Raw genomic sequence first — 14142 nt, forward strand, 5'->3', positions numbered from 1 at the left:
AAGTGCCTTCAGTGGGATTTTATGAGCATCCAGTTCATGAGAAGAATGCTTGGGATATCTTACAAGACCTCACAATACCAGATTACACCTGAGCAAAGGGGAAACAAGCAGTTTTTCTGGGCTCTGTGCCAGTATATGTGCAAATTTGTTTCTCTCTGTGTCATCAGCCCTCTCTATCTGACAGAAATACAATTTTCCCCCTGCATTTCACTCCTGTTTTCTAGCTTTGTGGGTTCTTCAGCTTAGAAGCAAGCAGAACTGACTATCTGTTCCAGTCATATTTGTATCCTAACTTGGGTGTGATCAGAACTTAAGGGCTCAGCAGGTGAAAAGGAGGGGTTAACTTGATGTACTTCCTTACCCAGTTCTAAATCTAGGAGACAAAATGCACTGCGATTTATTTTGAGCCCAGCTGCATTGCTATGTCTATCCAAGTTTGTTGCCTGTAATATTTTATTTTTTGTTCAGCACTTTCCAAATGCATTCCATAGGGAATGAAGGGACTTTTGGATGTAGCTCTTCATATTTGGAAGCACAAAACCAAGTAGATAAGTATTGCAGAATCTTTAAAAAAAAAAAAAAAAAAAAAAAAAAGTATCCAAAAAGTGTAAATATGGCCAAGAAGGGAAAAGAGCTAAGCGGCAATATCTTCATCAGCTTTTTTTCTTTTTTGAGGGGGTCAGAAGGATTTATATTTCACTGAAAATCATAGATCTGTGTGATCCAGGAGGTAATAGTGGCAGGATGTTAAGTATTTACAGCAGTATGATATTTTGGACTAACAGCTTTCTTTTTGTGCAATGCTGACTTATGGGTCAACAAAAAAAGTACTTGGACGTAGAGCAGACTAATGAACAATGCATTTATCATTTTTTATAGGGAAAAGTGAAAGATGGGATGTTTTTTTATGCTTGGCTTCATTGGATTGTAACCATATGTTCCAGAAATGAGCATTTAGAAGTATCACCTGTAGCTTTTTTTACAGGTTTCTAAGTTATAGATATGACCTTTTCATATTATGAAATATAATCTTCGTCTTCCTCAGTATTTGGCTTTCTTTTTTGATTAAAAACCCAAGGTGAAATGAATGTGCTGTGTGCCTGAAATTAATCTGTTTAAGCCTGAAATTGCTGGAGGCATATTGGTGTGCCCACTGCAGGCAAACACTGGAGATAACCTTGATTTAAGGGAAGTTGTGGCAAAGTACCTTTGCAGGGCAGGTAGGCGTAGGAGACAATTTGTAGGAGTTACCTTGTGCTCTCAGAGCCAACTTCTGGTGTGTTTCTGCTTCAGTGCGCTCAGTGAGGTATAGCGGTGAGTTTCACTGGGAGGATAATGACAGTATTTTCACACAACTATTGATTTCTGTTGTGATGGCATTTGTTTTACTCATTGTGCATGTTGATCAAGGGTGGATGTGTGTATATATGTATTACAATTGCTATGTGTGTGTACATATATACACATATATAAACATAAAAGGTATTTTATTCTAAAGCTAGTCTGTCTTCTAGAACAAAAATGTACTATTTGGGGAGATGCTGAATGCTTCTCCTGAAGAATGTTTTCAGTTAGAGCCTTGTACTGCTGAAATTACTTTTGAAGTCTTTTCTTGTTTTTCAGTTGAGAGATTTTCTTGTGTTTCCTTGTATAGGTTAGGATCAGAGGTAAAGACTGAAAGAAGAAATATAATTCAAAGGTAAGATTAGATGTGTTGCCTGTTTGAGGACGGCATTTTTATGTATATTTCTTATAAGTTCCTTCACTAATTTTGTTGAAAAGCACTGCATCTGAAGCTTTTTATTAGTTACCAGCTTAATGGGGAGATGTACAGTTCTGGTTTTGGCTGTATCAGAATAAATACTGCGCTTCTAGTGGACCTATTTTCAGAAAATTAGTGTGGATTTTTTTTTTTCAGTTTAACTGAAGAAGCATCTTTTTGTGGCTCTAGATCACTTTTCAGTTTTAGCAAAGAATCTCGCACCATTCTGTGAGTGTTGGATTTTTTAAAAAAAATCCAAACTTTTTTCAAAATAGTGCAAAGAAGTTTTGAAACATGAACGTTTTCATATCAGAATTTAGCAATGCCGCTATCGTTCCTTCTACATAATAGTAAATGAAAATCTACCCTTTGCATGTCTTTTAATTATTTTTGGTGCTCCTTTGAGTCCCAAAAGAAGAAAGAGCTGCAAATCCAACAGAAATTGTCAGAAAAGAGGATACTGGAATGAAGAAATGACTGAAACCAGTAACAAGGTCTTATTTAGAAAATGTTTTTCACAATTTTCAGACCAGGAATTCTTCAGAAGAAAAATCAAGATGCAGAAAAGAATTATGGGAAATAATACCTAACACACAAAACTAGACAAAAAATACCACCCGGAACATCCTGTCAGCTAGAGTCATATGACCCAGCGTATTCATTACCTATTCAATGTATATTTTAAAACCAAATAAAGTTAATACATATGTAAAAAACCAAAATGTGTAAGATCTGGATAGAACTGATGCCCACTAAGCAGAAGGATCCTCTCTCTCCCCTCATCTGTTTGAAATCTATTTTTTTTACCTGTAGAATGTATGCAGAAAGGTATTAGGGTGTTAAATATCTGGCTGGGAGTAACAAGGGTTACAGAAACCAGCAGCAAATGTGGGTGTTCAGGGTGGCATGTTCGACTTCAGAAGCCAAGACTTAAGTTATGGGAAGTCATCTTGAATAACCTGTGTTTTTGTTTGTGTTAGTAGGTGGTGTGCTTGGGAGTGCAAATGCCTTAACTAAACTTTTGCCACAGACCAGGTGCTTTTGCTGTTCATGTTTTTTGGTTTGGTTTTTTGGTTCCCCTGCTCCTGAACAATGCAATACCACTTTTGTAGTATGTTCTGGTATGAAGTGGTTAATCATTATATATGGAAATGAAGTAAGTGTGTTTTTCCTTTATATAAAAGATCTTAGTTCTTCCTTGAATAAGTGACTGATCATTGATGGTTAGCCGTAATTAGTATTTTTCAACTCTAAATATTCGTCATTCTTGCTGCCTCTCAGAAAGCTACTTCTCCCCAGTACTCCTGCTAGGTTAAAAAAGATTAACTCATATACTTAACACAGTGAGGTGTGCAAGTGGAGAATATGGGAGATTTTTGCGTGACTTTTAGGAACATAGATTTCAAAGGCTTTTTACCAGTTGTACTCTTGTTAGCCCAGACCTGAGAGCTGTGCACAGAATAACCTTAGGCCAGGAAAAACCCAGCGGTCTTATTTCAGAGGCCATGGGGTGCATGAAGGATGGCTTCTCCTCTACCAGCTGCTCTGCTATTGCAGAGCAGGTCCAGAGCCCTCACAGGGGAGAAGCCCTGAGCCTGCCAGACTGCCCTAGGTCAGCACCTGGGGCACTGGAGGGGCTGGGAACCCCTGCTGTGGTGCTGGCTTCGGAGGGTTGTTGCTTGCCAAGGGCTTGGATTTGGGGGTGTTATAGAGTTGTATGCCTTGGGGTTGTTGCCACCTGGCCCCCTTTGTTCTTGTCCTCAGAGCCCTGCTATGGCTTTTGGTATAGTGGAGATGCCGCCCCTGCCCCACAGGGCCTGGTGCCCACATGGGGCAGCAGTGGGGTGACAGCTGGGGACCAACTGTGCCACTACACTGCGTGATACTTCTGCTGGGAGAGAGAGAAGGAAAATAAGTTGTAATTGCATTATGATACTCCCTCTGCTCTCAAATCTACTGAATCTAAAATAGCTGTTTGATATTTGCATCTTTATTTTTATTATTGGAAGGCAGAAACATATTAGTAAAATGATGAATGACATGTTTGCTTATTGTAGGTATCGATTGCTTTCGCTTTGTGACAGGTCTGAAATGCACACTTGAGAGAATCCAAGTAGACTTTATGCACTTGACATGTTTGACTGAATTGCAAAGGTCTAAGAATTTGTTCAAGAAATTAGTTCAACATGACATGCATCTGAAAGAGCCGCTCTTTTGTTACATGTGTTATAGGACTTGATTATTAACTGAAAAACAGTATCAACAACAAAAATGCAGTAGGGGGTTCATGTGAGATTGCCCTTTTCCCCTGCAAGCTGTGGCAGAATCAGAAGTGTGAATAAACTGCATAGAAAAGTGTGTTGAACGCAGTCTGGTAATCAAATGTTCTGTTCTGTCTGGCCATTACCTCGTGAGTAGGGCTGCAAATCAAATGTCTGCAATCAGCACATAAGTGTAGATGCATTTTCTTTATAAATTAAGTAGTCTAATTGTATTTTGTTGGAGTGTTGTTGTGGTTTTTTTAAATTGTATTGGGTCCTTTCCTGGCAAACAAGTATTTTGTGGTGTTTTAAACATTAACTTTAAACATTAATTAAACACATTAAAAGGGCATATGCTTTGTATGTTGTGAGAGTGCAGGTGTAGCACTGATAGGACCTGACAGTTCAGTCAAACCCTCGTCAGCCTCTTCACGTTGGGATTTAGACTTGGCATGTTCTTAGGATTTTAGCCAAGTGTTTTCAGGCTGCCTCCTGTGCTGCCATTCATATTTTTGGGAGCAGCTTCCCATAGGCCCGGCTGCCTCACCACTCATCATCAGCCCCTCCTTACAGTGTTCTGGTGGTCTTGTACCTTTCACAAAAGGGATTTTAAAAAAGCCAAAAGCAAAAAAGTTACTTTGCTGGGGAGGGTGTGTGTGCCACTTCCAGTTGAACTGCCTTACTAGTTTTTTCCCTGTCATAGGTTTTCTTCTGTTTCCTGTCCATATCAATCCCATTGGACTTCCTCCACTCACCTATATATATTCAGGTGTAGTTTTTGTCTTCTCAGTACACATTGGGAAAGCTTATTCTATGAATGGTATTTGTAGACAATAATGATGAAAAGATTTAGTTATATCCAAATTCCTCAGGTTAAAGATCCTTCAAGCCACCGTAATGCCACACTAGAGGACAGCCGACAACCCCTGCTTATTTTATTCTTGTGGATTTTTTTTTTTTTTAATTACAGGCCAAGATCCTCACTTCTGCTTGGTGTTTTATAAGGGGTTGTGGTAATCTGGAAGGTCTTGTTGAAGCTGTATTGGGAAATCAATAATTTATTTTCAATTGCTGCATCTTTCCTTTTATATTGCAGCAGAATCTTTTTCAGAGATTGAAGTATTACTGAATGCATTACATCAAATTCTGTGCATTTTCTTCTCATCCATGAAATTAGTCACGTTAGGCAAGATGCAGTAGATAACTTGTGAGTAACCTGTTACTATCTCTAGATGATGTTTACAGGTAATGAGAAATGCATGGGAGTATTTGACAGTGACTTTAAAAGTGTTTGAATAAAGCCTGTAGAATTAATAAAATATTGAGAAGGATAGGAATAAACTAGGCAAATTGTCTCACTTTTTAAAATGTTCTAAAATACATGAATCTTGTGTGTATGTGTATATATGTATATATAGATGAGTCTTTTTGAATTCTTTATATTTAGATTAAGTGTTTTAGAGCATGCTGTTCTATGTTTAAAATGTCATGTAGCAAGATTTACAGATACTATAAATCTAAACAATTTATGTTTAGTCCAAAAGAGAGGAAAGGATTGGAAGAAAAAACAACAGTTTCCTCAGTAGTTTCACTATTCAGCTCTGTAACAGACATTCTACATCTGCTGCTCATTCAAAGAAACCTTAAAATATGAATGGATAGTTCATTCATTATAAGGTGCCAGCAGGGGGTCACCTTATTCAAATAATCTGACTGGTAGTGTCAGTTTGGCAAAAGTCCAAGTTTTGAGTGATGGTCCTTAGATTTTTGTTACTGCAGCATTGTTAACCCTTAGGGACAAAGGATACAAAAGATATAATCCTGTGAAGTATTGAAACTTCTGTGGGTGCTGAAAAAATTTGGTGCTTTGTGGTGACAGGTCCACTAGTTGTTTTACAAAAGAAGGAATGAGTATGTGTTGGTGACTTAACACCTATGATTCCCGTAAATCCTGGTATCTCTTGGAAAAATACAGAGGTATACCAAGGCAAGGTATGCTTGCAGTATATTAAGGCTGCTGGATCTAGCCTTCTGATGGAAGAATGTGTAATCTGTAGGAGAGACTTCTCTGATAGTTATAGGCATTCATTCATTTAAATTCTGACTCCAGAGGGTTATAATTACTTTGCTTGGGAATTTGTTTTACTTGCTGGTGCTGAGACTTTTTGGTACTTTAATGTGTGTGGGACTACAGCTGCAAATGCTCTGCTATCAAAGCCCTAACTCATTACTGTGTTTTGATGAATAACATTTAGAACAAAAAAAGTCTGTCTTCAAAACAGTTTTGCTCAGTCATTGAGCAGTTAGGTGAACACTGAGTCATTTAGATAATACCATGTACCAACGAAGAGAAGTTTGATAGTGACTGCCAGCATGGGTATAGAATATTGAATACAGAGGAGGTATCTGGAAATGGAGAGGTTGAAAGCTCCTTCATGACCTTTGTGTGATTCTGTGCAGCCATGTAAGACAGACCTGTAAAGAGCAACAGGGATGGGCTGCGGAGAGACCGTCTCAAGGGCTGCAGCTGTGTGTGTGGGGAGCCAAACAGCAAATCAAAGTTCTAGGTACTTGGCTTTCTTTTTTTTTTTTTTTTTGCAGGTCAGTAGGCAGATTTTTAATGGTAATGTTGCCTGTGATGATGTGAATGGTTGACTAGCAGACTCTGAATGTAAAAAAAGTGATAGCTAAACAAGTTAAAGATCTTGTAGTGTTTTCTTTCGGTAATTTGAAATGTCTAGCTTCAGAAAAGCTTTAATCTGTATTATTAATTGTGAAATACCTAGAAAAAAGGTATGGATTTCTTATAAAACATTTTATTTCCTTGATACAATGTGCTGCTTAGTATGAAAAGATGTGTCAAAACTTGTCTCAGTGGAAAAGAATTTATATGCGTAGTTTACAGGCATGTGTTTATACCTGGTCTGCTTCCGATACCCAAATCATTAGGCAGGTCCAAACAGCATTTCTGCTTTTTTATTTTTTCTTTCCTTTTTTTTTTTGTCTACAATAATTATTCTACAGAACGTGTTTCTTTCCAAAATTACTCTGACATGAAGCTTCTAATCTAGAATGAGAAATACATGCTTCTCTATTGTAGGCTGGTTAAAGTTGTCATTGCTCAACCTTAAGAATGAAGCAGCTCTCCCCAGCTGGCATAATGAAGATTTCACACTTGTTTTGAACTCTGAATCATCCTCAGGCTTTGCAACTTGAAATCAAAACCCTGCTATGCATGTACAAGATTTTAGATTCTGTTTATAGGAATCCAACCATTGCTAGTTTTTTCAGTCTCCAGCATTGGCTTTGCAGGTAGGAAGGTAAAGAAAGCACTAGCAAAACATGTGCTTTATATCTGAAACATTCCTGTTTCTCCTGGTAGTTAGTAGGAATGCCTACAATATATTGTGTGACAAAACAGTGATTTTTATGCAGTAGAAATGAAAATGTTGTTACTTGATTGTAATGATCTGTACGTTATGCTCCTCTTAATATTTAACCAATGCAGCTATCAGAACTCTCCAAATACTTATGAGTCCTAAGATAGTGTATAAGCTGTTATTTTTAATAATTCAAACACAGAAATATTTTGATACATTAGCAAAACACCCTTTCGACTTGTGAAGCTTGAGGGAAATGACAGGTTGGTTTGTGCTAGAGGATGCTCCATGGTATTTCTGCTGTTCTGCCCCTTACTCCTGATACTTTTGGTGTCATGGCTGAAATCAGTGGGCTAAATTCATCATCCAGAAGTTCTAGATTGAAATTTGTGGGCACGTTGGTGCTGTCTTTTTTAGGTTGTGGCTTTTGGAGAATGTTCTACCATTTTTAAAGTCACCCACAGAAATGAAAATTTCGTGACAACTGAGTGGTGTAAGTAAAAGAAGGTCATGTTGTAAAGCAGTTAAACTGGGAATATGACTATATGGTATACAGCCTCTAGATTACCCATGGCAGTGGGGAAGTTTTCTTTTGCTGTCAGCAGAAGCAGAGAATTACACCTTGTTTTAGCCATACCAGTTGGGAGTGTGAGTGTAAAGAACGCACCTAGTACTGATGTGCAGGCACTGGGAATCTTGCCGTGAAAGGTCCTCCATCTGATCATTTGAACTTGCCCTTTCTGTTCAAAATGGGCTGTGTTAGATCCATAGTTACTTCCCAGTTAAATGGGAAGGCTGTATTAATCTGTATAATAAGATTTGAGGTGGCTAAATGTAAAGCACTATAGCAACACAAAGATTATATAACTAAAATTACGTTTTGAGGGGGAGAGTGGTGTGACTGGCACATACCTCCTTCCTTGCCTTGCAGAAGGATGGAGAAGGGGGTTCTGAAGAGTAGCTAGTGGTGATAGTTTCTTGGGTGTAACTAAGCTGTGTGCAGCTGACAAGGTTAACAGTGGCACCTAGTGAAGTGTTGTGCTTGGTTGCGGTCAGAGCGATGGCCATGAGGGGAAGTAATAAGGATTATGCCATCCATACGGTCTAGCTAATTGTTTTGTCTGTAATGTAACTCTCTTGTCTTCAGTTTTAAAACCAACAACAAATATATACTGTTTTCCCAGCCTAATGAATGCCCGCAAAGCATGTAACTCTGCATGTTATCAAAGTGGAAACTTCCCAGTGTTACTACGATAATGTAATATCTTCGTTATTTTCTACAGGAAAATGAGGGGAGAGAAGCTTTGAAATCTATTTTGTTTCTACTGATCTAAAGTAGATATCTTTAGTTGAATTTTTATACTTGAGGTGTAAGATTTGCTCTGTGTGTGCTTGCTCATTTATTATTTCCTTAGTGTCTAAAAATGTACATAGCTTCAGTGATATTTTCTTAACTCATATAATGGTAAAGTAAGACAGCAACAGAAAATGGTATTAGAGAGATGTGTTTGTGGTTTTTTTGTTGTGGTTTTTTTTCTTTTTTTTTTAAATTGTGATGCATAGCTCCGGTAGTTATTCTAGCTTTCACTGGACTTTTATTCTTTCCTCCACCCCACCCCGCCCCCCCCCCCCCCAAAAAAAAAAAAAAAAGCATTTTGGTGTTGCTGTACACCATTCAGAAATATTTTCTTAGAACAGAAATTTCTGCTGACATGTCAACTTCAGACTCCATTATAATGTCACAACTACAGGTTCACAGCAGGGTCTTGCTTAAGACAGATAGTGACGCTTGCTTAAGACAACACTTAAGATAGAGAATAAATAGATTAGGTAGCTGTATTGCACAGCTCTGATTATGTTATCTACAAAATCAAACTCCTAAGGGTTATAGCTGTATGGAAAAAAAAAAAAAAGCACATTTGATATTTCTTTACTGTTGATCCAAAGTGGCCCCAGAGGTGCTGAGTCACATGAGTAAAGGGTTGTGAATACAGTTTTGAACATAATCGTCACAATTTGTTCTTGTCTAACAGTGCATTTTAGACTACTCTTGGTTTTCAGATATTTTTCTTGCCTTGAAATATCTGAAAATTGCTTGTTATGTAAGAAGGATAAGAACAAAGCCCTATTTGTATTTATAACTGTTTTTTTTTTCCCCCTAAACAGGAATGAACATCTGCACAGATGCTCTCAGTGCAAAGTTGCTAAATACTGTGGTAAATCTTGTCAGGTAAGATGAAAAATAACAGCTGTAAAGGGTTGGAGAAAACAGCCATTTGAATTCTTCATTTACAGGGTCTCCATGCATGTAGCACACTGTCATACCTCCACACTGCAATTTCTTAGTTGTAGTTATGGACAGAGTGTGTAAACATGCTGTCCTTTTTTATTTGAGAATTTTTCTAGCTACAAATATAACATAATCAGTGCAATAGGCAAAACTAAGCTGAAATGTGTGGGGTTTGGCTATGCTTTGTTAGAGGAGGAGGAATAATTCTTCAGCTTTGCTGGCTGTCAACTCAAGGCTCCAAGTCAATTTTGAAGTAAACCAATTTGTATTTCAAGAGTAATTTTTATCATGGCAAAGTATATATTTCAGTTTTTTTAAAAGGAGATAAGGGTCAAGAACGTGCAGAGAAGAGGTGGCCTTGGGCAAAACTGCATCTCTGAGGAGATTTTCAAGAAGATAGAGCCAGGCTCTTCTTGTGTGCCTTGTCCTGCCCCTGTACATGGCGGGACAAGGGACAACAGGCTTAAGTTGAAAACAGAGAGGTTCCCGTGGGGTATAAGGAAAGGCGGTTGCACCCTAGGGACAGCCAAGGGGTGGAACAGGCTGGCCAGGGTGTTTGGGTTATTTGCGTGCTTTGAGGGTTTCCAGACCCCACTGGGTAAATTCTGAGCTGGGTCTGACCGCAGAGCTGACCCTGCTTTGCAGCTAGAGATCTCCATAGGTACCTTCCAACCTGAATTACCCTGGGATCCTATCCTGTGAAACAGTTCTTAAAGGTGTCTTAAAGGCTTTTATATTTGACTTGTGTTGTCACTTAAGCATATGCACCGAAGTTGGCAGGACTTGGTACTGAGTGGATGTAGAAGGGTAAATGACTGTAAGGTCTTACACAGCAGAGAAGCAGGCAGCTGAGATGTGAACCATGAGGGTAAGATTTGAACCATGAGGGTTGTCTTACAGATCCCTTAAATATTTAAATGATTCCTCTTAGCTTTGCATTGTGATTTCTGGGTTTTGGTTGCTTTTTTTTTCTTTTTTTTTTTTTTCCTTAAATAAAGAAAAATGAAGAAAGCTAACTAATGGTCAAACCAGACTAGTACTGATAGTCTATTAAATGTACATCAATTTAACTTTTAAAGTCCTTGATATTAAAATGATCTTTTCACATATCATGTGCTTCTATAAACAATTCTGCCTTAGTATAATCTACAGTATTCTCAACATGCCAGAACCCCCTCCTTTTTGGGATTAAAACATATGGAGAAGGAAAGGAAGATGATATGTCATTTTGATTCATTGTATGGCAAATGTGTGAAACGTACATTAGGTGCTTACTGTAGCATCAATAATAATGCCACAGGTAGATTTATTATGGGAGATCATAAAGGAAAATATGACTGTGAAGAATATAAAACCCCCAGAGTATTTGCAAGGTAAGTTTAAAACAAATATCTGCCAGGGGAGTCATTGGTAAACCTTCTATTGGTCAGTCTCTAATGGGAAATGAGACTGTGCTGGCCCTGACCTAATACCCTGTCCCAGTTTAGGTGTAGTGGCAATGAAGGTAGGAAATGGGGCTTTCTCCTTGGGGAAAACAACCATGTGAACATGTTTCAGAGATTCACAGTAGATAGCCTGGAGCCATCTTGGGTATCAATGTTTTGTGCTTCCAGCGCCAGTGTTCCTGTGCTTGGAGCCGTCCACAGTTGTAGGTGGTGTTTTCAGTGAGACAGGTTACGCTTCTAAAAGTAGTCTGCACTTAAAATGCTGTGTATTTACTGTTACATAATATCTTGAACTGTTCATATCAATATATTTGTATTGAGTTAATATTATATAATATCCTGTGCTATTAGGTAGCAAGTGAGAATAAATGCAATTTTTTTTTTTCTAGTCAAAACAGTGAGTTTATTGGGATTGACAACTCAGGGTAGGTGATCCAGGTAAAACTGAGACGAGCCAGATCCGTTTGGTTTTGAGGACTGTCCTCTCATTCATACTACTTCTGATAAGCTAGCTACACTACTGTGCAGCTCTGGTTTCATAGCAGATGTTAGCAAAGCTCTCCTTGGCCAGGCCAAAGGCTTTGTGCTCTACTTAGCTGCTGTAGATTTAGTGCAATTCTTTAATATGTGTGCTTCTAATTAAACTAATTGCTGAACAAAGTAAACAACAGGTTATTGAATGAAATTGCAGCTTGCACATTTAAAAAATTGAATATTGGCAGAACAGGACTATTTTAGTTTTTTTAATACAAATAACTTCAGAATTCAAATTGTGTAGTTGGATTTACAATTTATACTTAGTTGCAGAATGATTTGATTATTTTTGTGTGTGTTAAATTAATCTTACAACTGAAAATACTTGGCTTATGCTTAAAAACTGACAGTTTTCTGGTGAATGCATTAAATGAAATCAGAATGCATGTAAAAATCTGACTTAAAAAAAAGAGATTAAAACAGAGTAGCTGAACTAGGTTTAGGGTAATAGTTGACTTTGTTAAGGAAACTTCAAAGTAAGCACATCAGGGGATTTCCATGTTAGGATGTACCAATATGAGCCATTTTAAAAGCTGCAAATACCTTGTAAAAATCTTCATTTGATTTAAAATGTCAGATGGTTAAAAAAACTGTCTTTGGGCTAACCTATAGAAGACAAAATAGTCTTCTGAAAGGTATTTCCCTTTTTGGAACTTAGTGTGAAAATTGTTATCCTTTAAGGAGATATGTAGGCAGAGCCAGGAGTCCTGATCAAAACTATACGGGAATTCGTATTTCCAGTTTGTAGAAATCTCCATAATGTCAATATTGAAAATTTCAAGTGAGTTGTGCCAAATTTCAAATCCCCTCCCCCCCCCTTTTTCTTTTTTTGTCAGGCCAATTGAAGCACTTTGCTTTCACTTTTACCACTTCAATTCAAAAAATATTAGAAGTGTGGTACTGGAAGCTATCACAAGAGATTCTTTGGACTGACCTTTTTCAACTCAATTCTGATTTCAGGATCAAGCATATGTAGACCTTTTGTTTGTAAACTCCAACCCCCTCACCCCCCCCAAGTTGGACTTCATAGACTTTTGCCACTCTTTGACAGGTCTCTGTTGTATCCCCTTTCCCACTTGTTGATGCTGAATTTCCTGGAGCTGCCTTCTCACAATGTTGGTTGGGTGCCCCTTCAAACCACTTCTGCTGCTCATAATTAGTGCTGTGATCTCCCCTGGCAATGTTTATTAATTTGGTGCATCCCATAGACAGGGGACCAGTGACAGAAATGACAATCCCTGACAAATACGAGAGTCATTTCAGGTAGAATTCGGAATGTGTCATTATCAAACATCATTAAAATGGCTTAATTAAAAAAAAAATATTTTTAACAAATCAATACCTTACAATGGAAAAAAATCCCACTTTTTTAAAAAAACGATCTCTAGTCTTCAGCTGCTTTTTATCAGCAACTTAATCTGCAGGAAACATGCTTTTTTTTTTTTGAACCTGCTTAGGTTCTTTCATAGGGTTAGGGAGCACTGGGAGACAGGGATAGCATATGTCTGTGCAAGAATGGATGCACATTGGCAAACCAGTTTATCTAAAAATATCAAGACCTTGCAGGTAGATGCGAGGGGCCTTTGCCAGTGCCCTGAGCCGGCAGGAGATGCTCCTGGGCCTGGGCTGGCCAGTGAAACCCAGTAATGCTTTGATGCTTGTGTGGTGCTGGTTTGGAGCTGGGAGGGGGACAGACTCTCAATCTGCCACCACTAAACCGCTATATGCTGCACTATCTCCTAAATCATGTGGGGTGCTGACCTTTTCACTTGCATAAAACCTGAGGATTTGTACTTGACTGAGAGAGAATGATCTGGGAGGAGGTAAAAGGAGTTTAACTGAATTACTAAGTGTAGTGAAGCCCAGAGGAGGGCTGGGCACTGCCCTGGGCTGTTGACTCATCTTTCTTCGCCTCCTTTTCATAGCGTTCCTTTCTAACGGGGGAAAAAATAAATCTGCAACATTCAAGACCTTCTGTGGCAGGGAGCAAGAAAGGTTGTACCAGGTGGCCGTGCCTCTGTGCTGTAGTATGTATACTGTAGTATACTGCTCGTGCTGGGTATGGGGTATAGGAACCTTGACTGAAAGCCAGGATGTGTAGAGTTAAAAAAAACCCTCCCCCAAAGAACGGCAGGACTAATATAAGCCCACCAATAAGTATCGTTAGAGACTGATTTTAAAAATCGGTCTCTCCAGAGTCACAAATCTTCATGGTTTCATATTGTTCTGTGTTGTATTGGTAGTGAGAAGAAATATTGTTGAATTTCAAGACACTAAAGGCATTTGGAGCTGCCCCCCCTCTCCCTGGCCAGCTGGGAGGATGTGAATGCCAGTCTCCGTTCCAGCGCCCCTTCTGCAGGGGAGTCGGGCTAATTCCTTTTTGGCGTTGGTTTCGGCCAAAGCGCTGTTTTGCAGAAGGCATGTGTTTGAACTGTTCTTCTCATGTGGGAACATGTCTCAAAGAAATGTG

General features: G+C 38.6%; 1 protein-coding gene across 1 annotated transcript in view; it reads left to right on the forward strand.

Moving 5' to 3' along the window:
• Positions 1-14142, forward strand: part of SMYD3 (SET and MYND domain containing 3) — a 419966-nt gene that overhangs the window by 40011 nt on the left and 365813 nt on the right. The window contains exon 2 of the mRNA XM_055810875.1: positions 9570-9633. Within this exon, the coding sequence (XP_055666850.1) occupies positions 9570-9633 (64 nt within the window). The remainder of the gene's footprint in view (positions 1-9569; positions 9634-14142) is intronic.

The sequence above is a fragment of the Falco peregrinus genome, chromosome 7, assembly GCF_023634155.1.
Source record: "Falco peregrinus isolate bFalPer1 chromosome 7, bFalPer1.pri, whole genome shotgun sequence".
Lineage (NCBI taxonomy): Eukaryota > Metazoa > Chordata > Aves > Falconiformes > Falconidae > Falco > Falco peregrinus.